The sequence below is a fragment of the Carcharodon carcharias genome, chromosome 33 (genome assembly GCF_017639515.1).
Source record: "Carcharodon carcharias isolate sCarCar2 chromosome 33, sCarCar2.pri, whole genome shotgun sequence".
NCBI classification, from domain to species: Eukaryota; Metazoa; Chordata; class Chondrichthyes; order Lamniformes; family Lamnidae; genus Carcharodon; species Carcharodon carcharias.
In genome coordinates this window covers 7,516,179-7,541,997 of record NC_054499.1, presented here as the reverse complement: position 1 = coordinate 7,541,997, position 25,819 = coordinate 7,516,179, and the positions used below count along the sequence as shown (strand labels likewise).

Here is a 25,819-nt window from a genome sequence, read left to right as displayed (position 1 = left end):
AAGCCTGGTTAAATTGGCTCCTTCTAAAAAATATATACATTTGGACTGGGAAAAGGTTTTTTTGGAGGGAAGGGATTGCTTGTAAGTTAACCTTGTTGCGACCAGCCAAGGGAGTTGAATAAGGAAGGGGAGCCAGCTCATTCCTCCTCAACCCGGGAGCATAACAAAATAGGATTCCCATTCGGGAAGATAACAAATTGGGGAACCTTGCCTGGGGACAGGTTGTAACGCCAAGCGTGAAAGATGATGTAGATCTAGATTGTTCCACAATTTGCAGATCATAGTGTTAGGGTGCTTGGCAGAGCAAAGGTCAATAAGGGACTGGGGAAACAGTACCACCCCCAATATAACGTAGAGAGTCAAACGATAGTGGACTGAGTAAAGGAGTAGCCTAGCAGAAACCAACATGGAGATGGATGCTGGAGAGAAGGTGGGAGAATGGGGTTGAGAAACTTATTAGCCATGATTGAATGGCGGAGCAGACTCGATGGGCCGAATGGCCTAATTTCTGCTCCTATGTCTTATGGTCTCAAATCTGAAACAAAAACAAAAAGTGCTGGAAAAACTCAGCAGGTCCGACAGCATCTGTGGAGAGAGAGAGAGACGGAGTTAACGTTTCGAGTCCGTATGACTCTTCCTCAGAGCCGTGAAGAAGGGTCCAACAGAGTCGAAACCTTAACCGTCTTCCTCTCCACAGATACTGTCAGACCTGCAGTGTGTTTCCAGTATTTTTTTGTTTCCGCTGGAGGTGGTATCGAGTTATGGCTAATTACCCTGGAAATGTATAAAGTAATCTGTTACCAACAGCCACTTGCTGTTGAACCACACAAGACGCCAGACCCCCCTCTTGAGAGACGCAGAGCAATTCCTTCCGCAGCTCAGCAGGGAAGAAGAAAACATGATTCGCATCAGATTCTGAGGCTGAATAGACAAACAGGGAAAACGTGGTAAAACAAAAGCAGAATTGCCTGGAAAAACTCAGCAGGTCTGGCAGCATCGGCGGAGAAAAGAGTTGACGTTTCGAGTCCTCATGACCCTTCGACAGAACTTGAGTGAATCCAAGAAAGGGGTGAAAACGTGGTACTGGAAAATATTTATGACAGGTGACATCAGTTAAAGAGCTAACTTATCCACAGCCCTGGTCTGATTGATGGAGGCAGCTTCTAAAAGTGAAATCAAAACATGTGATTCAGCTATCAAATTTCAACCGATTACACATTTGGAGATTGTGACACTGTGCAACACCCCGAAGTTCATTTGCACAGTTCGAATGCAGAGACTCTGTTTGTCCCTCCGGAACAGCCAGAAGCAGCGTCGATTTCCACCCGTCTCTGCTGAAGGATGGACGAGTGAAAGTTTGACAAAACAGGTAGATTTGAAGGGAAGGAACCCGGGGTTTAGGGATCAAAGGAAGCTGGTTCCCAGCTTTGTGTTCCCCAAAGGGGTTTTTTCAGTGAGATTTGGTTGAAAACAGAGCCTCCGGGCTGGAGGAGTTTGGAGAGAGGCGAGGGGTGGGGGGAGGTGAGCTTTGCAAATACCTCTGGAGGTATTAATTTAAAATGAGAGTTACACAGCTAGCGATGTAACCCAGGCCCTGACAGCTTGAGAATTTGAATTCTGTTTTCTTTTTAAGCAAATCTGTTAACAAAAAGTTGGCTGTTGAAGGGACCCCGAAGCTGTTGAACTGACAGAACCCAAGTGATTCACTGATGTCCTACCCAGTTCGAACATTGTGCCTTCAGTCCCACACCAACTGCAACTGCCCCTCTGGAGTGGGCCAGCGAGCCCCTCAGTTCCATCACAACCATCTCAGGGAAGCTAGGGAGTGAGAAATGAGTGTCAACTTTACCAGCAATGCCTGTACACGGAAAAGGAGAAAGGTCCTGCTCAAAAGTGTGTCAGCAACCATACCTGGGGCCAATGGGAACAATTCTGATTTTCAACTTGGGTTCTGCTGTCCAGGTGGAAGAGTTTATCATCAGCAACTGCATGTTTCAGGTCGCAGTGCATAAACGAATCAGGAGTGAAGACAAACAAGCCTGGAGCCAAAATGAATGGCAAAATAAGGTCAGTAGCTTTACCTGGCTAGGGGCTGGGTGAATGAGCGTCAGTGCGTTTGTGAGTGCTAGTGTGTGTCTGCGTGTTTGGGTGCGTGTATGTGTGTGGCTGCGAGTGCGGGTGCGGATGTATGTGTGTGTTGGTGCATGTATGTGCGTGTGTGTTTTAGTGTGATGTGTGTTTTAGTGTGGTGTGTGTGTTTTAGTGTGGTGTGTGTGTTTTGGTGTGGTGTGTGTGTGTTTTGGTGTGGTGTGTGTGTGTTTTGGTGTGATGTGTGTGTTTTGGTGTGATGTGTGTGTTTTGGTGTGGTGTGTGTGTTTTGGTGTGGTGTGTGTGTTTTAGTGTGGTGTGTGTGTTTTGGTGTGATGTGTGTGTTTTAGTGTGGTGTGTGTGTTTTAGTGTGTGTGTGTTTTGGTGCGGCGTGTGTGTGTGTTTTGGTGCGTGGACGCGGATGGGTTAGCAGTTCCACTCATTAGATATCTGGTCATTTGATTAGTGAATCAGTGTTTTGTGTTTATCCAGCACCTGGTTCGATTGTTAGGTGGATGGGCAGCTCGTTGGGTGGAAGTGTTGATTATAAGTGAGATAAATGGGGCAGCGAGGTGGTGGCTGGTGAGGGAACAATGATCAAGAACAGAGAGACTTGCCAACATTTCTCACCTTATGTCAGTTTATTTACATCAATCTATTTTCATCAATGTTCAATCTTGGTCGTAAGTTATAAAGCGTTATACTCTACACCCATCAATTCCCTAATAAGCTGAAACACTTTTATAAACCTGCCCTTGCTTAACATTTGTTGTATATTTAGGAGGAACATGTATTGTGTGTTTGGACTGATGATAGTGATCGGTGTTGGATTTCTAGTCATGGATTTCTACTTTTCCAACTTCATTGTTCCAAAGAGATTTTTCAAGGATTTAATTTATTATCCAAGCGAAGCAAACGAAACCAAAAAAATCTATCATAGACAATCGATCAATCTGACTGACGGCAAGAACACTTTCCACATGGACCTGAACCGCTTCCGAGCAGAGTACAGCTACATGCAAGATTACAAGTGCAAAGTTAATATCAGTAACCCTGAAATGTGCTCCACACCAAAGTCCAGCAAACTGCTCCTAATTGCTACCAACTCCTATCCGAACTCGTTTGCTAAGAGGTTAGCCCTACGAAGGGCCTACGCCAAACGCCAACAAATTAAGGACTACCTGGTGGTCACGGTTTTCATGTTGGCCATGACCCACGATAAGAAGATGATGGAACTGGTTGGCATCGAGTCACGTCAACACGGGGACATTATTATGTGGGATTTCGAAGAGCATCGTGCCAACCTAACCCTGAAGATCAGCTGCCTCCTGGAGTGGCTGAATAACGAATGCACGTCAGCAGATTTTTTTGTGAAAGGTTAGTGCATTGGCTGGATTGATGGGGCTGCTGGGTGAAATAATAGCGGTGAACCAGGAAATGGCAGAGGAGTTGAATAAATACTTTGCATCAGGAGACACTAATTGCTTTCCAAGACTAAATAATCAAGGCAGCAGAGGAGGAGGAGGAAATAAATACTATTGGCTTTTATTTTATTCGTTCATGGGATGTAGGCATCACTGGCACAGCCAGCGTTTATTGCCCATCCCTAATCACCCTTTGTTCAGGGGGCATTTAAGAGTCAACTGTGTTGCAGAGGGTCTGGAGTCACATGTAGGCCAGACCAGGTAAGGACAGCAAATTTCCCTCCCTAAAGGGGCAATAGTGAATCAAATGGGGTTTTTAATGAAAACGGGCGATGATTTTCCAGTCATCATTAGACTTTTAATTCCAGATTTTTAGTGGATTCAAATTGCACTATCCCATGGTGGGATTTGAACCCCAGCCCCCAAAGCATTACCGCTAGGTTCCCAGATTATTGGTCTAGTGACAATACCACTACACCATTACCTCTCCTAATCATGAGAGAAGAAGTACTAGGGAAACTAATGGGGCTAAAGGCCGATAAGTCCCCTGGACCTGATGGGTTGCATCCTAGGATATTAAAGGAAGTAGCTACAGAGATAATGGATGTAGTGATTACTGGTAGTAATCTTCCAAGAATCCTTAGGTTCTGGAAAAATCCCAGAGGATTGAAAAATTGCCTTATTCAAAAGGGGAGGGAGACAAAAAACAGGTAACTATAGGCCAGTTAGCTTAACATCTGTCATTTCAAAAATGTTAGAGGATGTAATAGCGGAACATTTAGAAACTCATCATCTAATCGAGCAGAGTCAGTATGGCTTCATGAAGGAAAAATCATGCCTAACAAATTTATTAGAATTCTTTGAGGAAGTAACAAGCAGGATAGGTAAAGGAGAACCAGTAGATGTAAAATATTTGGATTTCCTAAAGGCATTCGATCAGGTACCGCACGTAAGGCTACTTAATAAGATAAGAGCCCATGGTGTTGGGGGTAGTATATTAGCATGGATAGGGGATTGGCTAACTAATAGAAGACAGAGTTGGGATAAGGGGGGCATTTTCAGGATGGCAACCTGATCAGTGTTGGAGCCTCAATTATTTACAATATATATTAATGACTTAGATGAGAGAAGTGAATGTACTATCGCCAAGTTTGCAGATGACACAAAAATAAGTGGGAAGGCAAGTGGTGAGGGTGACACAAAGAGTCTACAGAGGGATAGAGACAGGTTAAGTGAGTGGACAAAAACTTGGCAGATGGAATATAATGTGGGAAAATGTGAGATTATGTACTTCGGCAGGAAGAATAGAGGAACTGAATATTATTTAAATGGAGAAAGACTGCAGAAAACTGCAGCACAGAGGGATTTGGGAGTCCTTGTGCATGAATCCCAAACAGCTAACATACAAGCTCAACAGGTAATAGGGAAGGCAAATGGAATGTTGGCCTTTATTTCAAAGGGAATGGAGTCTAAAAATAGGGAAGTCTTGCTAAAACTACACAAGGCACTAGTTAGACCACACCTAGAATACTGCGAACAGTTTTGGTCCCCTTATCTAAGGAAAGATATACTGGCATTGGAGGGAGTCCAGAGAAGGTTCACTAGGTTGATCCCAGGTATGGAGGGATTTTCTTATGAGAGGTTGAGTAGGTTGGGCCTGAACTCACTGGAGCTTAGAAAAATCAGAGGCGACCTTAATGAAATATATAAGATTCTTAGGAGGCTTGATAGGGTAGATGCGGAGAGGTTATTTCCCCTTGTGGGAGAGTCTAGGACCAGAGGGTATAATCTTGGAGTGAGGGGTGGCCCATTAAAAACAGAGATGAGGAGGAATTTCTTCTCTCAGAGGGTAGTGAATCTGTGGAATTCTTTACCGCAGAGGCCTGTAGAGGCTGGGTCGATCAGTATATTCAAGGCTTCTAAGTGTGGATATTCAATGGGTATGTTCATTTAGGGATTGTCAAATGTTAACAAACATTTGGGTACAGAAAGCAATTAGGAAGGCAAATGGCATGTTGGCCTTTATTGCAAGGGGGGATGGGTGACAAGAATAAAGAAGCCTTGCTACAATTGGACAGAGTTTCGGTGTGACCACATCTGGAGCACTGTTTGCAGTTTTGATCTCCATATTTAAGAAAGGATACACTTGCATTGGAGGTGGTACAGTGAAGGTTCACTAGATTGGTCACTGGGATGAGGGGGCTGTCCAATGGTGAGAGGCTGAGAAAGTTGGGTCTAATTTCTCTGGGGTTTGGAAGAATGCAGGGCGATCTCATTGAAGCATACAGGATTCTGAAGGGGTGGACGCTGAGGGATCGCTTCTACTGGCCGGGGAGTCTAAAACATGGGGGACACAGTCTCAGGGTAAAGGGGATAATCATTTCGGACTGTGATGAGGAGAAATTACTTCACTCAAAGGGTGGTGAATCTTTGGAATTCCCAACCCCAGAGGATTGTAGATGTTCCATCATTGCGTACATTTCAGGCTGGGATAGACAGATTTTTACTCTCTCAGGGAATCAAGTGATATGGGGAGTGGGCAGGAAAATGAAGTTCAAACCCAAGATCAGCCAGGATGGTATTGAATAATGAACAGGCAGGATGGGCCAAATGGCCTACTCCTCGTATTTCTTGTGTTCTTGATTTCCTCTGTCTCCGTGTGGAGCAGTCTCCCTATCCCTCTGTCTCCGTGTGGAGCAGTATCCCTGTGCCTCTGTCTCCACGTGGAGCAGTCTCCCTGTCCCTCTGTCTCCGTGTAGAGCAGTCTCCCTGTCCCTCTGTCTCCGTGTAGAGCAGTCTCCCTGTCCCACTGTCTCCATGTAGAGCAGTCTCCCTGTCCCTCTGTCTCCATGTAGAGCAGTCTCCCTGTCCCTCTGTCTCCGTGTAGAGCTGTCTCCCTGTCCCCCTCTGTCTCCATGTGGAGCAGTATCCCTGTGCCTCTGTCTCCACGTGGAGCAGTCTCCCTGTCCCTCTGTCTCCGTGTAGAGCAGTCTCCCTGTCTCTCTGTCTCCGTGTAGAGCAGTCTCCCTGTCCCTCTGTCTCCGTGTAGAGCAGTCTCCCTGTCCCACTGTCTCCACGTAGAGCAGTCTCCCTGTCCCTCTGTCTCCGTGTAGAGCAGTCTCCCTGTCCCCCTCTGTCTCCGTGTAGAGCAATCTCCCTGTCCCTCTGTCTCCCTGTAGAGATGTCTCCCTTTCCCCATTTGTCTCCGTGTAGAGCAGTCTCCCTGTCCTCCTCTGTCTCTGTGTAAAGATGTCGCCCTGTCCCCAACTGTCTCCGTGTAGAGCAGTCTCCCTGTCCCTCTGTCTCCCTGTAGACATGTCTCCCTTTCCCCATTTGTCTCCATGTAGAGCAGTCTCCCTGTCCCTCTGTCTCCGTGTAGAGAAGTCGCACTGTCCCCTTTTGTCTCCTTGTACAGCAGTCTCCCTGTCCCTCTGTCTCCATGTAGAGCAGTCTCCCTGTCCCACTCTGTATCTGTGTAGAGAAGTCTCCCTGTCCCCCGCTGTCTCCGTGTAGAGCAGTCTCCCTGTCCCCCTCTGTCTCTGTGTAGAGCTGTCTCCCTGTCCCCCTCTGTCTCCATGTGGAGCAGTCTCCCTGTCCCTCTGTCTCCGTGTAGAGCAGTCTCCCTGTCCCTCTGTCTCCGTGTAGAGCAGTCTCCCTGTCACACTCTGTCTCTGTGTGGAGCAGATCCCTGTCCCTCTGTCTCCGCGTAGGGCAGTCTACCAGTCCCTCTGTCTCCGTACAGAGCAGTCTCCCTGTCCCCCTCTGTCTCCGTGTAGAGCAGTCTCCCTGTCCCCCTCTGTCTCCGTGTAGATCTGTCTCCCTGTCCCCCTCTGTCTCCATGTAAAGCAGTCTCCCTGTCCCCCTCTGTCTCCGTATAGAGCTGTCTCCCTGTCCCCCTCTGTCTACATGTAGAGCAGTCTCCCTGTCCGCATCTGTCTCTGGGTAGAGCAGTCTCCCTGTCCCCCTCTGTCTCCATGTAGAGTTGTCTCCCTGCCGCCCTCTGTCTCCATGTAGACCTGTCTCCGTTTACCCCTCTGTCTCCGTGTAGAGCAGTTTCCCGGTCCCTCTGTCTCCGTGTAGACCAGTCTCCCTGTCCATCTGTCACCGTGTAGAGCAGTGTCCCTGTCCCACTCTGTCTCTGTGTAGAGCAATCTCCCTGTCCCTCTGTCTCCGTGGAGAGCATTCTCCCTGTCCCTCTGTCTCCGTGTAGAGCAGTCTCCTTCACCCTCTGTCTCTGTGGAGAGCAGTCTCCCTGTGCCTTTGTCTCCATGTAGAGCAGTCTCCCTGTCCATCTGTCCATATGTAGAGCAGTCTCCCTGTCCCTCTGTCTCCGTGTAGAGAAGTCTCCCTGTCCCTCTGTCTCCGTGTAGAGCAGTCTCCCTGTCATTCTGTCTCCATGTAGAGCATTCTCCCTGTCATTCTGTCTCCGTGTAGAGCAGTCTCCCTGTCCCTCAGTCTCCCTGTAGAGAAAGCTCCCTGTCATTCTGTCTCTGTGTAGAGCAGTCTCCCTATCCCTCTGTCTCCATGTAGTGCAGACAAACTGTCCCTCTGTCTCCGTGTACAGCAGTCTCCCTGTGCCTCTGTCTCCGTGTAGAGCAGTCTCGCTGTCCCTCTGTCTCCGTGTAGAGCAGTCTCCCTGTCCCTCTGTCTCCATGTAGAGCAGTCTCCCTGTCCCTCTGTCTCCATGTAGAGCAGTCTCCCTGTGCATCTGCCTCCATGTAGAGCAGTCTCCCTGTCCCTCTGTCTCCGTGTAGAGCAGTCTCCCTGTCCCTCTGTCTCCGTGTAGAGCAGTCTCGCTGTCCCTCTGCCTCCATGTAGAGAAGTCTCCCTGTCCCCATTTGTCTCCGTGTAGAGCAGTCTCCCTGTCCCCCTCTGTCTCCGTGTAGAGCAGTCTCCCTGTCCCTCTGTCTCCGTGTAGAGCAGTCTATCCATCCCCCTCTATCTCCGTGTAGAGCAATCTCCCTGTCCCCCTCTATCTCCGTGTAGAGCAATCTCCCTGTCACACTCTGTCTCTGTGTGGAGCAGATCCCTCTCACACTCTGTCTCTGTGTGGAGCAGATCCCTGTCCCTCTGTCTCCGCGTAGGGCAGTCTACCAGTCCCTCTGTCTCCGTACAGAGCAGTCTCCCTGTCCCCTCTGTCTCCGTGTAGAGCAGTCTCCCTGTCCCCCTCTGTCTCCGTGTAGATCTGTCTCCCTGTCCCCCTCTGTCTCCATGTAAAGCAGTCTCCCTGTCCCCCTCTGTCTCCGTATAGAGCTGTCTCCCTGTCCCCCTCTGTCTACATGTAGAGCAGTCTCCCTGTCCGCATCTGTCTCTGGGTAGAGCAGTCTCCCTGTCCCCCTCTGTCTCCATGTAGAGTTGTCTCCCTGCCCCCCTCTGTCTCCATGTAGACCTGTCTCCATTTACCCCTCTGTCTCCGTGTAGAGCAGTTTCCCGGTCCCTCTGTCTCCGTGTAGACCAGTCTCCCTGTCCATCTGTCACCGTGTAGAGCAGTGTCCCTGTCCCACTCTGTCTCTGTGTAGAGCAATCTCCCTGTCCCTCTGTCTCCGTGGAGAGCAATCTCCCTGTCCCTCTGTCTCCGTGTAGAGCAGTCTCCTTCACCCTCTGTCTCTGTGGAGAGCAGTCTCCCTGTGCCTTTGTCTCCATGTAGAGCAGTCTCCCTGTCCATCTGTCCATATGTAGAGCAGTCTCCCTGTCCCTCTGTCTCCGTGTAGAGAAGTCTCCCTGTCCCTCTGTCTCCGTGTAGAGCAGTCTCCCTGTCATTCTGTCTCCATGTAGAGCATTCTCCCTGTCATTCTGTCTCCGTGTAGAGCAGTCTCCCTGTCCCTCAGTCTCCCTGTAGAGAAAGCTCCCTGTCATTCTGTCTCTGTGTAGAGCAGTCTCCCTATCCCTCTGTCTCCATGTAGTGCAGACAAACTGTCCCTCTGTCTCCGTGTACAGCAGTCTCCCTGTGCCTCTGTCTCCGTGTAGAGCAGTCTCGCTGTCCCTCTGTCTCCGTGTAGAGCAGTCTCCCTGTCCCTCTGTCTCCATGTAGAGCAGTCTCCCTGTCCCTCTGTCTCCATGTAGAGCAGTCTCCCTGTGCATCTGCCTCCATGTAGAGCAGTCTCCCTGTCCCTCTGTCTCCGTGTAGAGCAGTCTCCCTGTCCCTCTGTCTCCGTGTAGAGCAGTCTCGCTGTCCCTCTGCCTCCATGTAGAGAAGTCTCCCTGTCCCCATTTGTCTCCGTGTAGAGCAGTCTCCCTGTCCCCCTCTGTCTCCGTGTAGAGCAGTCTCCCTGTCCCTCTGTCTCCGTGTAGAGCAGTCTATCCATCCCCCTCTATCTCCGTGTAGAGCAATCTCCCTGTCCCCCTCTATCTCCGTGTAGAGCAATCTCCCTGTCCCCCTCTGTCTACATGTAGAGCAGTCTCCCTGTCCCTCTGTCTCCCTGTAGAGCAGTCTCCCTGTCCCTCTGTCTCCCTGTAGAGCAGTCACCCTGTCCCTCTGTCTCCCTGTAGAGCAGCCTCCCTGTCCCTCTGTCTCCGTGTAGATCAGTCTCCCTGTCCCCCTCTGGCTCCATGTAGAGCAATCTCCTTGTCCCCCTCTGTCTCCGTGTAGAGCAGTCTATCCATCCCCCTCTAACTCCATGTAGAGCAATCTCCCTGTCCCCCTCTGTCTCCGTGTAGAGCAATCGCCCTGTCCCCCTCTGTCTCCATGTAGAGCAGTCTCCCTGTCCCTCTGTCTCCCTGTAGAGCAGTCTCCCTGTGCCTCTGTCTCCGTGTAGAGCAGTCTCCCTCTCCCTCTGCATCCATGTAGGGCAGTCTCCCTGTCCCTCTGTCTCCCTGTAGAGCAGTCTCCCTGTCCCTCTGTCCATATATAGAGCAGTCTCCCTGTCCCTCTGTCTCCCTGTAGAGCAGTCTCCCTGTCCCTCTGTCTCCCTGTAGAGCAGCCTCACTGTCCCTCTGTCTCCGTGTAGATCAGTCTCCCTATCCCCCTCTGGCTCCATGTAGAGCAATCTCCTTGTCCCCCTCTGTCTCCGTGTAGAGCAGTCTATCCATCCCCCTCTAACTCCATGTAGAGCAATCTCCCTGTCCCACTCTGTCTCCGTGTAGAGCAATCGTCCTGTCCCCCTCTGTCTCCATGTAGAGCAGTCTCCCTGTCCCTCTGTCTCCGTGTAGAGCAGTCTCCCTCTCCCTCTGCATCCATGTAGGGCAGTCTCCCTGTCCCTCTGTCCATATAGAGAGCAGTCTCCCTGTCCATCTGTCTCCCTGTAGAGCAGTCTGCCTGTCATTCTGTCTCAGTGTAGAGCAGTCTCCCTGTCACCCTCTGTCTCCACGTAGTGCAGTCTCCCTGTCCCTCTGTCTCCTTGTAGTGCAGACTCCCTGTCCATCTGTCTCAGTGTAGAGCCGTCTCCCTGTCCCTCTCTGTCTCCGTGTACAGCTGCCTCACTGTCCCCCTCTGTCTCCACGTGGAGCAGTCTCCCTGTCCGTATCTGTCCCGGGGTAGAGCAGCCTTCCTGTCCCCCTCTGTCTCCATGTAGAGCAGGCTCCCTGTCCCTCTGTCTCCGTGTAGATCAGTCTCCCTGTCCCCCTCTGGCTCCATGTAGAGCAGTCTCCCTGTCCCCCTCTGTCTCTGTATAGAGCAGTCTCCCTGTCCCCCTCTGTCTCCGTGTAGAGCTGTCTCCCTGTCCCACTGTCTCCATGTAGAGCAGTCTCCCTGTCCCTCTCTGTCTCCGTGTAGAGCTGTCTCCCAGTCCCCCTCTGTCTCCATGTAGAGCAGTCTCCCTGTCCGCATCTGTCTCTGGGTAGAGCAGTCTCCCTGTCCCCCTCTGTCTCCATGTAGAGCTGTCTCCCTGTCCCCCTCTGTCTCCATGTAGACCTGTCTCCATTTACCCCTCTGTCTCAGTGTAGAGCAGTTTCCCTGTCCCTCTGTCTCCATGTAGACCAGTCTCCCTGTCCATCTGTCACCGTGTAGAGCAGTGTCCCTGTCCCTCTGTCTCCGTGGAGAGCAGTCTCCCTGTCCCTCTGTCTCCGTGTAGAGCAGTCTCCCTCTCCCTCTGTCTCCATGTAGGGCAGTCTCCCTGTCCCTCTGTTTCCCTCTAGAGCATTCTCCCTGTCTCGCTGTCCATATGTAGAGCAGGTTCCCTGTCCCTCTGTCTCCCTGTAGAGCATTCTCCCTGTCCCTCTGTCCATATATAGAGCAGTCTCCCTGTAGAGCAGTCTCCCTGTCATTCTGTCTCTGTGTAGAGCAGTTTCCCTGTAGAGCAGTCTCCCTGTCATTCTGTCTCTGTGTAGAGCAGTCTCCCTGTCACCCTCTGTCTCCATGTAGTGCAGTCTTCCTGTCCCTCTGTCTCCTTGTAGTGCAGACTCCCTGTCCCTCTGTCTCAGTGTAGAGCCGTCTCCCTGTCCCTCTCTGTCTCCACGTACAGCTGCCTCCCTGTCCCCCTCTGTCGCCACGTGGAGCAGTCTCCCTGTCCGTATCTGTCCCGGGGTAGAGCAGCCTTCCTGTCCCCCTTTGTCTCCGTGTAGAGCAGGCTCCCTGTCCCTTTGCCTCCACGTAGAGCAGTCTCCCTGTCCCTCTGTCTCCGTGTAGATCAGTCTCCCTGTCCCCCTCTGGCTCCATGTAGAGCAGGCTCCTTGTCCCCCTTTGTCTCCGTGTAGAGCAGTCTCTCCATCCCCCTCTGTCTCCGTGTAGAGCAGTCTCTCTGTCCCCCTCTGTCTCCGTGTAGAGCAGTCTCTCTGTCCCCCTCTGTCTCCGTGTAGAGCAGTCTCTCTGTCCCCCTCTGGCTCCATATAGAGCATTCTCCCTGTGCCCCTCTGTCTCTGTATAGAGCAGTCTCCCTGTCCCCCTCTGTCTCCGTGCAGAGCAGTCTCCCTGTCCCACTCTGTCTCTGTGTAGATCAGTCTCCTGTCCTTCGGTCTCCCTGTAGAGAAGTCTCCCTGTCCCCATTTGTCTCCGTGTAGAGCAGTCTCCCTGTCCCTCTGTCTCCCTGCAGAGCAGTCTCCCTGTCCCTCTGTCTCCATGTAGAGCAGTCCCTGTCTCTCTGTCTCCCAGTAGAGCAGTCCCTGTCCCTCTGTCTCCCTGTAGATCAGTCTCCCTGTCATTCTGTCTCCGTGTAGAGCAGTCTCCCTGTCACCCTCTGTCTCCGCGTAGAGCAGTCTCCCTGTCCCTCTGTCTCGGTGTAGAGCAGTCTCCCTGTCCCTCTGCCTCCATGTAGAGAAGTCTCCCTGTCCCCATTTGTCTCCGTGTAGAGCAGTCTCCCTGTCCCCCTCTGTCTCCGTGTAGAGCAGTCTATCCATCCCGCTCTATCTCCGTGTAGAGCAATCTCCCTGTCCCCCTCAGACTCCGTGTAGAGCAATCTCCCTGTCCCCCTCTGTCTCCATGTAGAGCAGTCTCCCTGTCCCTCTGTCTCCCTGTAGAGCAGTCTCCCTGTCCCTCTGTCTCCCTGTAGAGCAGTCACCCTGTCCCTCTGTCTCCCTGTAGAGCAGCCTCCCTGTCCCTCTGTCTCCGTGTAGATCAGTCTCCCTGTCCCCCTCTGGCTCCATGTAGAGCAATCTCCTTGTCCCCCTCTGTCTCCGTGTAGAGCAGTCTATCCATCCCCCTCTAACTCCATGTAGAGCAATCTCCCTGTCCCCCTCTGTCTCCGTGTAGAGCAATCGCCCTGTCCCCCTCTGTCTCCGTGTAGAGCAGTCTCCCTCTCCCTCTGCATCCATGTAGGGCAGTCTCCCTGTCCCTCTGTCTCCCTGTAGAGCAGTCTCCCTGTCCCTCTGTCCATATATAGAGCAGTCTCCCTGTCCCTCTGTCTCCCTGTAGAGCAGTCTCCCTGTCCCTCTGTCTCCCTGTAGAGCAGCCTCCCTGTCCCTCTGTCTCCGTGTAGATCAGTCTCCCTATCCCCCTCTGGCTCCATGTAGAGCAACCTCCCTGTCCCCCTCTGTCTCCGTGTAGAGCAATCGTCCTGTCCCCCTCTGTCTCCATGTAGAGCAGTCTCCCTGTCCCTCTGTCTCCCTGTAGAGCAGTCTCCCTGTGCCTCTGTCTCCGTGTAGAGCAGTCTCCCTCTCCCTCTGCATCCATGTAGGGCAGTCTCCCTGTCCCTCTGTCTCCCTGTAGAGCAGTCTCCCTGTCCCTCTGTCCGTATATAGAGCAGTCTCCCTGTCCCTCTGTCTCCCTGTAGAGCAGTCTCCCTGTCATTCTGTCTCAGTGTAGAGCAGTCTCCCTGTCACCCTCTGTCTCCACGTAGTGCAGCCTCCCTGTCCCTCTGTCTCCTTGTAGTGCAGACTCCCTGTCCCTCTGTCTCAGTGTAGAGCCGTCTCCCTGTCCCTCTCTGTCTCCGTGTACAGCTGCCTCACTGTCCCCCTCTGTCTCCACGTGGAGCAGTCTCCCTGTCCGTATCTGTCCCGGGGTAGAGCAGCCTTCCTGTCCCCCTCTGTCTCCATGTAGAGCAGGCTCCCTGTCCCTTTGCCTCCACGTAGAGCAGTCTCCCTGTCCCTCGGTCTCCGTGTAGACCAGTCTCCCTGTCCCCCTCTGGCTCCATGTAGAGCAGTCTCCCTGTCCCCCTCTGTCTCTGTATAGAGCAGTCTCCCTGTCCCCCTCTGTCTCCGTGTAGAGCTGTCTCCCTGTCCCACTGTCTCCATGTAGAGCAGTCTCCCTGTCCCTCTCTGTCTCCGTGTAGAGCTGTCTCCCAGTCCCCCTCTGTCTCCATGTAGAGCAGTCTCCCTGTCCGCATCTGTCTCTGGGTAGAGCAGTCTCCCTGTCCCCCTCTGTCTCCATGTAGAGCTGTCTCCCTGTCCCCCTCTGTCTCCATGTAGACCTGTCTCCATTTACCCCTCTGTCTCAGTGTAGAGCAGTTTCCCTGTCCCTCTGTCTCCGTGTAGACCAGTCTCCCTGTCCATCTGTCACTGTGTAGAGCAGTGTCCCTGTCCCACTCTGTCTCTGTGTAGAGCAATCTCCCTGTCCCTCTGTCTCCGTGGAGAGCAGGCTCCCTCTCCCTCTGTCTCCGTGTAGAGCAATCTCCCTGTCCCCCTCTGTCTCCATGTAGAGCAGTCTCCCTCTCCCTCTGTCTCCATGTAGGGCAGTCTCCCTGTCCCTCTGTTTCCCTCTAGAGCATTCTCCCTGTCTCGCTTTCCATATGTAGAGCAGGTTCCCTGTCCCTCTGTCTCCCTGTAGAGCATTCTCCCTGTCCCTCTGTCCATATATAGAGCAGTCTCCCTGTAGAGCAGTCCCCCTGTCATTCTGTCTCTGTGTAGAGCAGTCTCCCTGTAGAGCAGTCTCCCTGTCATTCTGTCTCTGTGTAGAGCAGTCTCCTTGTCACCCTCTGTCTCCACGTAGTGCAGTCTCCCTGTCCCTCTGTCTCCTTGTAGTGCAGTCTCCCTGTCCCTCTGTCTCCGTGTAGAGCAGTCTCCCTGTCCCTCTGCCTCCATGTAGAGCAGTCTATCCATCCCCCTCTATCTCCGTGTAGAGCAATCTCCCTGTCCCCCTCTGTCTCCGTGTAGAGCAATCTCCCTGTCCCCCTCTGTCTCCATGTAGAGCAGTCTCCCTGTCCCTCTGTCTCCCTGTAGAGCAGTCTCCCTGTCCCTCTGTCTCCCTGTAGAGCTGTCTCCCTGTCCCTCTGTCTCCCTGTAGAGCAGCCTCCCTGTCCCTCTGTCTCCGTGTAGATCAGTCTCCCTGTCCCCCTCTGGCTCCATGTAGAGCAATCTCCTTGTCCCCCTCTGTCTCCGTGTAGAGCAGTCTATCCATCCCCCTCTAACTCCATGTAGAGCAATCTCCCTGTCCCCCTCTGTCTCCGTGTAGAGCAATCGCCCTGTCCCCCTCTGTCTCCATGTAGAGCAGTCTCCCTGTCCCTCTGTCTCCCTGTAGAGCAGTCTCCCTGTGCCTCTGTCTCCGTGTAGAGCAGTCTCCCTCTCTCTCTGCATCCATGTAGGGCAGTCTCCCTGTCCCTCTGTCTCCCTGTAGAGCAGTCTCCCTGTCCCTCTGTCCATATATAGAGCAGTCTCCCTGTCCCTCTGTCTCCCTGTAGAGCAGTCTCCCTGTCCCTCTGTCTCCCTGTAGAGCAGCCTCCCTGTCCCTCTGTCTCCGTGTAGATCAGTCTCCCTATCCCCCTCTGGCTCCATGTAGAGCAATCTCCTTGTCCCCCTCTGTCTCCGTGTAGAGCAGTCTATCCATCCCCCTCTAACTCCATGTAGAGCAATCTCCCTGTCCCCCTCTGTCTCCGTGTAGAGCAATCGCCCTGTCCCCCTCTGTCTCCATGTAGAGCAGTCTCCCTGTCCCTCTGTCTCCCTGTAGAGCAGTCTCACTGTGCCTCTGTCTCCGTGTAGAGCAGTCTCCCTCTCCCTGTGCATCCATGTAGGGCAGTCTCCCTTTCCCTCTGTCTCCCTGTAGAGCAGTCTCCCTGTCCCTCTGTCCATATATAGAGCAGTCTCCCTCTCCCACTGTCTCCCTGTAGAGCAGTCTCCCTGTCATTCTGTCTCAGTGTAGAGCAGTCTCCCTGTCACCCTCTGTCTCCACGTAGTGCAGTCTCCCTGTCCCTCTGTCTCCTTGTAGTGCAGACTCCCTGTCCCTCTGTCTCAGTGTAGAGACGTCTCCCTGTCCCTCTCTGTCTCCGTGTACAGCTGCCTCACTGTCCCCCTCTGTCTCCACGTGGAGCAGTCTCCCTGTCCGTATCTGTCCCGGGGTAGAGCAGCCTTCCTGTCCCCCTCTGTCTCCATGTAGAGCAGGCTCCCTGTCCCTTTGCCTCCACGTAGAGCAGTCTCCCTGTCCCTCTGTCTCCGTGTAGATCAGTCTCCCTGTCCCCCTCTATCTCTGTATAGAGCAGTCTCCCTGTCCCCCTCTGTCTCCGTGTAGAGCTGTCTCCCTGTCCCACTGTCTCCATGTAGAGCAGTCTCCCTGTCCCTCTCTGTCTCCGTGTAGAGCTGTCTCCCTGTCCCCCTCTGTCTCCATGTAGAGCAGTCTCCCTGTCCGCATCTGTCTCTGGGTAGAGCAGTCTCCCTGTCCCCCTCTGTCTCCATGTAGAGCTGTCTCCCTGTCCCCCTCTGTCTCCATGTAGACCTGTCTCCATTTACCCCTCTGTCTCAGTGTAGAGCAGTCTCCCTGTCCATCTGTAACCGTGTAGAGCAGTGTCCCTGTCCCACTCTGTCTCTGTGTAGAGCAATCTCCCTGTCCCTCTGTCTCCCTGTAGAGCAGTCTCCCTGTCCCTCTGTCTCCCTGTAGAGCAGTCACCCTGTCCCTCTGTCTCCCTGTAGAGCAGCCTCCCTGTCCCTCTGTCTCCGTGTAGATCAGTCTCCCTGTCCCCCTCTGGCTCCATGTAGAGCAATCTCCTTGTCCCCCTCTGTCTCCGTGTAGAGCAGTCTATCCATCCCCCTCTAACTCCATGTAGAGCAATCTCCCTGTCCCCCTCTGTCTCCGTGTAGAGCAATCGCCCTGTCCCCCTCTGTCTCCATGTAGAGCAGTCTCCCTGTCCCTCTGTCTCCCTGTAGAGCAGTCTCCCTGTGCCTCTGTCTCCGTGTAGAGCAGTCTCCCTCTCCCTCTGCATCCATGTAGGGCAGTCTCCCTGTCCCTCTGTCTCCCTGTAGAGCAGTCTCCCTGTCCCTCTGTCCATATATAGAGCAGTCTCCCTGTCCCTCTGTCTCCCTGTAGAGCAGTCTCCCTGTCCCTCTGTCTCCCTGTAGAGCAGCCTCACTGTCCCTCTGTCTCCGTGTAGATCAGTCTCCCTATCCCCCTCTGGCTCCATGTAGAGCAATCTCCTTGTCCCCCTCTGTCTCCGTGTAGAGCAGTCTATCCATCCCCCTCTAACTCCATGTAGAGCAATCTCCCTGTCCCACTCTGTCTCCGTGTAGAGCAATCGTCCTGTCCCCCTCTGTCTCCATGTAGAGCAGTCTCCCTGTCCCTCTGTCTCCGTGTAGAGCAGTCTCCCTCTCCCTCTGCATCCATGTAGGGCAGTCTCCCTGTCCCTCTGTCCATATAGAGAGCAGTCTCCCTGTCCATCTGTCTCCCTGTAGAGCAGTCTGCCTGTCATTCTGTCTCAGTGTAGAGCAGTCTCCCTGTCACCCTCTGTCTCCACGTAGTGCAGTCTCCCTGTCCCTCTGTCTCCTTGTAGTGCAGACTCCCTGTCCATCTGTCTCAGTGTAGAGCCGTCTCCCTGTCCCTCTCTGTCTCCGTGTACAGCTGCCTCACTGTCCCCCTCTGTCTCCACGTGGAGCAGTCTCCCTGTCCGTATCTGTCCCGGGGTAGAGCAGCCTTCCTGTCCCCCTCTGTCTCCATGTAGAGCAGGCTCCCTGTCCCTCTGTCTCCGTGTAGATCAGTCTCCCTGTCCCACTCTGGCTCCATGTAGAGCAGTCTCCCTGTCCCCCTCTGTCTCTGTATAGAGCAGTCTCCCTGTCCCCCTCTGTCTCCGTGTAGAGCTGTCTCCCTGTCCCACTGTCTCCATGTAGAACAGTCTCCCTGTCCCTCTCTGTCTCCGTGTAGAGCTGTCTCCCTGTCCCCCTCTGTCTCCATGTAGAGCTGTCTCCCTGTCCCCCTCTGTCTCCATGTAGACCTGTCTCCATTTACCCCTCTGTCTCAGTGTAGAGCAGTTTCCCTGTCCCTCTGTCTCCATGTAGACCAGTCTCCCTGTCCATCTGTCACCGTGTAGAGCAGTGTCCCTGTCCCTCTGTCTCCGTGGAGAGCAGTCTCCCTGTCCCTCTGTCTCCGTGTAGAGCAGTCTCCCTCTCCCTCTGTCTCCATGTAGGGCAGTCTCCCTGTCCCTCTGTTTCCCTCTAGAGCATTCTCCCTGTCTCGCTGTCCATATGTAGAGCAGGTTCCCTGTCCCTCTGTCTCCCTGTAGAGCATTCTCCCTGTCCCTCTGTCCATATATAGAGCAATCTCCCTGTAGAGCAGTCTCCCTGTCATTCTGTCTCTGTGTAGAGCAGTTTCCCTGTAGAGCAGTCTCCCTGTCATTCTGTCTCTGTGTAGAGCAGTCTCCCTGTCACCCTCTGTCTCCATGTAGTGCAGTCTCCCTGTCCCTCTGTCTCCTTGTAGTGCAGACTCCCTGTCCCTCTGTCTCAGTGTAGAGCCGTCTCCCTGTCCCTCTCTGTCTCCACGTACAGCTGCCTCCCTGTCCCCCTCTGTCGCCACGTGGAGCAGTCTCCCTGTCCGTATCTGTCCCGGGGTAGAGCAGCCTTCCTGTCCCCCTTTGTCTCCGTGTAGAGCAGGCTCCCTGTCCCTTTGCCTCCACGTAGAGCAGTCTCCCTGTCCCTCTGTCTCCGTGTAGATCAGTCTCCCTGTCCCCCTCTGGCTCCATGTAGAGCAGGCTCCTTGTCCCCCTTTGTCTCCGTGTAGAGCAGTCTCTCCATCCCCCTCTGTCTCCGTGTAGAGCAGTCTCTCTGTCCCCCTCTGTCTCCGTGTAGAGCAGTCTCTCTGTCCCCCTCTGTCTCCGTGTAGAGCAGTCTCTCTGTCCCCCTCTGGCTCCATATAGAGCATTCTCCCTGTGCCCCTCTGTCTCTGTATAGAGCAGTCTCCCTGTCCCCCTCTGTCTCCGTGCAGAGCAGTCTCCCTGTCCCACTCTGTCTCTGTGTAGATCAGTCTCCTGTCCTTCGGTCTCCCTGTAGAGAAGTCTCCCTGTCCCCATTTGTCTCCGTGTAGAGCAGTCTCCCTGTCCCTCTGTCTCCCTGCAGAGCAGTCTCCCTGTCCCTCTGTCTCCATGTAGAGCAGTCCCTGTCTCTCTGTCTCCCAGTAGAGCAGTCCCTGTCCCTCTGTCTCCCTGTAGATCAGTCTCCCTGTCATTCTGTCTCCGTGTAGAGCAGTCTCCCTGTCACCCTCTGTCTCCACGTAGAGCAGTCTCCCTGTCCCTCTGTCTCGGTGTAGAGCAGTCTCCCTGTCCCTCTGCCTCCATGTAGAGAAGTCTCCCTGTCCCCATTTGTCTCCGTGTAGAGCAGTCTCCCTGTCCCCCTCTGTCTCCGTGTAGAGCAGTCTATCCATCCCGCTCTATCTCCGTGTAGAGCAATCTCCCTGTCCCCCTCTGTCTCCGTGTAGAGCAATCTCCCTGTCCCCCTCTGTCTCCATGTAGAGCAGTCTCCCTGTCCCTCTGTCTCCCTGTAGAGCAGTCTCCCTGTCCCTCTGTCTCCCTGTAGAGCAGTCACCCTGTCCCTCTGTCTCCCTGTAGAGCAGCCTCCCTGTCCCTCTGTCTCCGTGTAGATCAGTCTCCCTGTCCCCCTCTGGCTCCATGTAGAGCAATCTCCTTGTCCCCCTCTGTCTCCGTGTAGAGCAGTCTATCCATCCCCCTCTAACTCCATGTAGAGCAATCTCCCTGTCCCCCTCTGTCTCCGTGTAGAGCAATCGCCCTGTCCCCCTCTGTCTCCGTGTAGAGCAGTCTCCCTCTCCCTCTGCATCCATGTAGGGCAGTCTCCCTGTCCCTCTGTCTCCCTGTAGAGCAGTCTCCCTGTCCCTCTGTCCATATATAGAGCAGTCTCCCTGTCCCTCTGTCTCCCTGTAGAGCAGTCTCCCTGTCCCTCTGTCTCCCTGTAGAGCAGCCTCCCTGTCCCTCTGTCTCCGTGTAGATCAGTCTCCCTATCCCCCTCTGGCTCCATGTAGAGCAACCTCCCTGTCCCCCTCTGTCTCCGTGTAGAGCAATCGTCCTGTCCCCCTCTGTCTCCATGTAGAGCAGTCTCCCTGTCCCTCTGTCTCCCTGTAGAGCAGTCTCCCTGTGCCTCTGTCTCCGTGTAGAGCAGTCTCCCTCTCCCTCTGCATCCATGTAGGGCAGTCTCCCTGTCCCTCTGTCTCCCTGTAGAGCAGTCTCCCTGTCCCTCTGTCCGTATATAGAGCAGTCTCCCTGTCCCTCTGTCTCCCTGTAGAGCAGTCTCCCTGTCATTCTGTCTCAGTGTAGAGCAGTCTCCCTGTCACCCTCTGTCTCCACGTAGTGCAGCCTCCCTGTCCCTCTGTCTCCTTGTAGTGCAGACTCCCTGTCCCTCTGTCTCAGTGTAGAGCCGTCTCCCTGTCCCTCTCTGTCTCCGTGTACAGCTGCCTCACTGTCCCCCTCTGTCTCCACGTGGAGCAGTCTCCCTGTCCGTATCTGTCCCGGGGTAGAGCAGCCTTCCTGTCCCCCTCTGTCTCCATGTAGAGCAGGCTCCCTGTCCCTTTGCCTCCACGTAGAGCAGTCTCCCTGTCCCTCGGTCTCCGTGTAGACCAGTCTCCCTGTCCCCCTCTGGCTCCATGTAGAGCAGTCTCCCTGTCCCCCTCTGTCTCCGTGTAGAGCTGTCTCCCTGTCCCACTGTCTCCATGTAGAGCAGTCTCCCTGTCCCTCTCTGTCTCCGTGTAGAGCTGTCTCCCAGTCCCCCTCTGTCTCCATGTAGAGCAGTCTCCCTGTCCGCATCTGTCTCTGGGTAGAGCAGTCTCCCTGTCCCCCTCTGTCTCCATGTAGAGCTGTCTCCCTGTCCCCCTCTGTCTCCATGTAGACCTGTCTCCATTTACCCCTCTGTCTCAGTGTAGAGCAGTTTCCCTGTCCCTCTGTCTCCGTGTAGACCAGTCTCCCTGTCCATCTGTCACTGTGTAGAGCAGTGTCCCTGTCCCACTCTGTCTCTGTGTAGAGCAATCTCCCTGTCCCTCTGTCTCCGTGGAGAGCAGTCTCCCTCTCCCTCTGTCTCCGTGTAGAGCAATCTCCCTGTCCCCCTCTGTCTCCATGTAGAGCAGTCTCCCACTCCCTCTGTCTCCATGTAGGGCAGTCTCCCTGTCCCTCTGTTTCCCTCTAGAGCATTCTCCCTGTCTCGCTTTCCATATGTAGAGCAGGTTCCCTGTCCCTCTGTCTCCCTGTAGAGCATTCTCCCTGTCCCTCTGTCCATATATAGAGCAGTCTCCCTGTAGAGCAGTCTCCCTGTCATTCTGTCTCTGTGTAGAGCAGTCTCCCTGTAGAGCAGTCTCCCTGTCATTCTGTCTCTGTGTAGAGCAGTCTCCTTGTCACCCTCTGTCTCCACGTAGTGCAGTCTCCCTGTCCCTCTGTCTCCTTGTAGTGCAGTCTCCCTGTCCCTCTGTCTCCGTGTAGAGCAGTCTCCCTGTCCCTCTGCCTCCATGTAGAGCAGTCTATCCATCCCCCTCTATCTCCGTGTAGAGCAATCTCCCTGTCCCCCTCTGTCTCCGTGTAGAGCAATCTCCCTGTCCCCCTCTGTCTCCGTGTAGAGCAATCTCCCTGTCCCCCTCTGTCTCCATGTAGAGCAGTCTCCCTGTCCCTCTGTCTCCCTGTAGAGCAGTCTCCCTGTCCCTCTGTCTCCCTGTAGAGCTGTCTCCCTGTCCCTCTGTCTCCCTGTAGAGCAGCCTCCCTGTCCCTCTGTCTCCGTGTAGATCAGTCTCCCTGTCCCCCTCTGGCTCCATGTAGAGCAATCTCCTTGTCCCCCTCTGTCTCCGTGTAGAGCAGTCTATCCATCCCCCTCTAACTCCATGTAGAGCAATCTCCCTGTCCCCCTCTGTCTCCGTGTAGAGCAATCGCCCTGTCCCCCTCTGTCTCCATGTAGAGCAGTCTCCCTGTCCCTCTGTCTCCCTGTAGAGCAGTCTCCCTGTGCCTCTGTCTCCGTGTAGAGCAGTCTCCCTCTCTCTCTGCATCCATGTAGGGCAGTCTCCCTGTCCCTCTGTCTCCCTGTAGAGCAGTCTCCCTGTCCCTCTGTCCATATATAGAGCAGTCTCCCTGTCCCTCTGTCTCCCTGTAGAGCAGTCTCCCTGTCCCTCTGTCTCCCTGTAGAGCAGCCTCCCTGTCCCTCTGTCTCCGTGTAGATCAGTCTCCCTATCCCCCTCTGGCTCCATGTAGAGCAATCTCCTTGTCCCCCTCTGTCTCCGTGTAGAGCAGTCTATCCATCCCCCTCTAACTCCATGTAGAGCAATCTCCCTGTCCCCCTCTGTCTCCGTGTAGAGCAATCGCCCTGTCCCCCTCTGTCTCCATGTAGAGCAGTCTCCCTGTCCCTCTGTCTCCCTGTAGAGCAGTCTCACTGTGCCTCTGTCTCCGTGTAGAGCAGTCTCCCTCTCCCTGTGCATCCATGTAGGGCAGTCTCCCTTTCCCTCTGTCTCCCTGTAGAGCAGTCTCCCTGTCATTCTGTCTCAGTGTAGAGCAGTCTCCCTGTCACCCTCTGTCTCCACGTAGTGCAGTCTCCCTGTCCCTCTGTCTCCTTGTAGTGCAGACTCCCTGTCCCTCTGTCTCAGTGTAGAGACGTCTCCCTGTCCCTCTCTGTCTCCGTGTACAGCTGCCTCACTGTCCCCCTCTGTCTCCACGTGGAGCAGTCTCCCTGTCCGTATCTGTCCCGGGGTAGAGCAGCCTTCCTGTCCCCCTCTGTCTCCATGTAGAGCAGGCTCCCTGTCCCTTTGCCTCCACGTAGAGCAGTCTCCCTGTCCCTCTGTCTCCGTGTAGATCAGTCTCCCTGTCCCCCTCTATCTCTGTATAGAGCAGTCTCCCTGTCCCCCTCTGTCTCCGTGTAGAGCTGTCTCCCTGTCCCACTGTCTCCATGTAGAGCAGTCTCCCTGTCCCTCTCTGTCTCCGTGTAGAGCTGTCTCCCTGTCCCCCTCTGTCTCCATGTAGAGCAGTCTCCCTGTCCGCATCTGTCTCTGGGTAGAGCAGTCTCCCTGTCCCCCTCTGTCTCCATGTAGAGCTGTCTCCCTGTCCCCCTCTGTCTCCATGTAGACCTGTCTCCATTTACCCCTCTGTCTCAGTGTAGAGCAGTCTCCCTGTCCATCTGTAACCGTGTAGAGCAGTGTCCCTGTCCCACTCTGTCTCTGTGTAGAGCAATCTCCCTGTCCCTCTGTCTCCCTGTAGAGCAGTCTCCCTGTCCCTCTGTCTCCCTGTAGAGCAGTCACCCTGTCCCTCTGTCTCCCTGTAGAGCAGCCTCCCTGTCCCTCTGTCTCCGTGTAGATCAGTCTCCCTGTCCCCCTCTGGCTCCATGTAGAGCAATCTCCTTGTCCCCCTCTGTCTCCGTGTAGAGCAGTCTATCCATCCCCCTCTAACTCCATGTAGAGCAATCTCCCTGTCCCCCTCTGTCTCCGTGTAGAGCAATCGCCCTGTCCCCCTCTGTCTCCATGTAGAGCAGTCTCCCTGTCCCTCTGTCTCCCTGTAGAGCAGTCTCCCTGTGCCTCTGTCTCCGTGTAGAGCAGTCTCCCTCTCCCTCTGCATCCATGTAGGGCAGTCTCCCTGTCCCTCTGTCTCCCTGTAGAGCAGTCTCCCTGTCCCTCTGTCCATATATAGAGCAGTCTCCCTGTCCCTCTGTCTCCCTGTAGAGCAGTCTCCCTGTCCCTCTGTCTCCCTGTAGAGCAGCCTCACTGTCCCTCTGTCTCCGTGTAGATCAGTCTCCCTATCCCCCTCTGGCTCCATGTAGAGCAATCTCCTTGTCCCCCTCTGTCTCCGTGTAGAGCAGTCTATCCATCCCCCTCTAACTCCATGTAGAGCAATCTCCCTGTCCCACTCTGTCTCCGTGTAGAGCAATCGTCCTGTCCCCCTCTGTCTCCATGTAGAGCAGTCTCCCTGTCCCTCTGTCTCCGTGTAGAGCAGTCTCCCTCTCCCTCTGCATCCATGTAGGGCAGTCTCCCTGTCCCTCTGTCCATATAGAGAGCAGTCTCCCTGTCCATCTGTCTCCCTGTAGAGCAGTCTGCCTGTCATTCTGTCTCAGTGTAGAGCAGTCTCCCTGTCACCCTCTGTCTCCACGTAGTGCAGTCTCCCTTTCCCTCTGTCTCCTTGTAGTGCAGACTCCCTGTCCATCTGTCTCAGTGTAGAGCCGTCTCCCTGTCCCTCTCTGTCTCCGTGTACAGCTGCCTCACTGTCCCCCTTTGTCTCCACGTGGAGCAGTCTCCCTGTCCGTATCTGTCCCGGGGTAGAGCAGCCTTCCTGTCCCCCTCTGTCTCCATGTAGAGCAGGCTCCCTGTCCCTCTGTCTCCGTGTAGATCAGTCTCCCTGTCCCCCTCTGGCTCCATGTAGAGCAGTCTCCCTGTCCCCCTCTGTCTCTGTATAGAGCAGTCTCCCTGTCCCCCTCTGTCTCCGTGTAGAGCTGTCTCCCTGTCCCACTGTCTCCATGTAGAGCAGTCTCCCTGTCCCTCTCTGTCTCCGTGTAGAGCTGTCTCCCAGTCCCCCTCTGTCTCCATGTAGAGCAGTCTCCCTGTCCGCATCTGTCTCTGGGTAGAGCAGTCTCCCTGTCCCCCTCTGTCTCCATGTAGAGCTGTCTCCCTGTCCCCCTCTGTCTCCATGTAGACCTGTCTCCATTTACCCCTCTGTCTCAGTGTAGAGCAGTCTCCCTGTCCATCTGTAACCGTGTAGAGCAGTGTCCCTGTCCCACTCTGTCTCTGTGTAGAGCAATCTCCCTGTCCCTCTGTCTCCCTGTAGAGCAGTCTCCCTGTCCCTCTGTCTCCCTGTAGAGCAGTCACCCTGTCCCTCTGTCTCCCTGTAGAGCAGCCTCCCTGTCCCTCTGTCTCCGTGTAGATCAGTCTCCCTGTCCCCCTCTGGCTCCATGTAGAGCAATCTCCTTGTCCCCCTCTGTCTCCGTGTAGAGCAGTCTATCCATCCCCCTCTAACTCCATGTAGAGCAATCTCCCTGTCCCCCTCTGTCTCCGTGTAGAGCAATCGCCCTGTCCCCCTCTGTCTCCATGTAGAGCAGTCTCCCTGTCCCTCTGTCTCCCTGTAGAGCAGTCTCACTGTGCCTCTGTCTCCGTGTAGAGCAGTCTCCCTCTCCCTGTGCATCCATGTAGGGCAGTCTCCCTTTCCCTCTGTCTCCCTGTAGAGCAGTCTCCCTGTCCCTCTGTCCATATATAGAGCAGTCTCCCTCTCCCACTGTCTCCCTGTAGAGCAGTCTCCCTGTCATTCTGTCTCAGTGTAGAGCAGTCTCCCTGTCACCCTCTGTCTCCACGTAGTGCAGTCTCCCTGTCCCTCTGTCTCCTTGTAGTGCAGACTCCCTGTCCCTCTGTCTCAGTGTAGAGACGTCTCCCTGTCCCTCTCTGTCTCCGTGTACAGCTGCCTCACTGTCCCCCTCTGTCTCCACGTGGAGCAGTCTCCCTGTCCGTATCTGTCCCGGGGTAGAGCAGCCTTCCTGTCCCCCTCTGTCTCCATGTAGAGCAGGCTCCCTGTCCCTTTGCCTCCACGTAGAGCAGTCTCCCTGTCCCTCTGTCTCCGTGTAGATCAGTCTCCCTGTCCCCCTCTATCTCTGTATAGAGCAGTCTCCCTGTCCCCCTCTGTCTCCGTGTAGAGCTGTCTCCCTGTCCCACTGTCTCCATGTAGAGCAGTCTCCCTGTCCCTCTCTGTCTCCGTGTAGAGCTGTCTCCCTGTCCCCCTCTGTCTCCATGTAGAGCAGTCTCCCTGTCCGCATCTGTCTCTGGGTAGAGCAGTCTCCCTGTCCCCCTCTGTCTCCATGTAGAG

At 54.3% G+C, this 25,819-nt stretch overlaps 1 protein-coding gene across 3 annotated transcripts in view; it reads left to right on the top strand.

Annotated features, from left to right (window-relative positions):
• The first annotated feature begins 958 nt into the window (after positions 1-958).
• Positions 959-25,819, top strand: part of LOC121272331 (beta-1,3-galactosyltransferase 5-like) — a 111,775-nt gene continuing 86,914 nt past the window's right edge. Inside the window, exons 1-3 of one of the 3 annotated variants that reach the window (XM_041178953.1) lie at positions 959-1,369; positions 1,999-2,067; positions 2,870-3,465. In XM_041178953.1, coding sequence (XP_041034887.1) covers positions 2,051-2,067; positions 2,870-3,465 — 613 coding nt within the window. In that variant the 5' untranslated portion in view covers positions 959-1,369; positions 1,999-2,050. Of the gene's footprint in view, positions 1,370-1,633; positions 2,068-2,869; positions 3,466-25,819 lie in introns of all 3 variants that reach the window. The other 2 variants (XM_041178952.1, XM_041178951.1) reach the window with 2 other exon arrangements.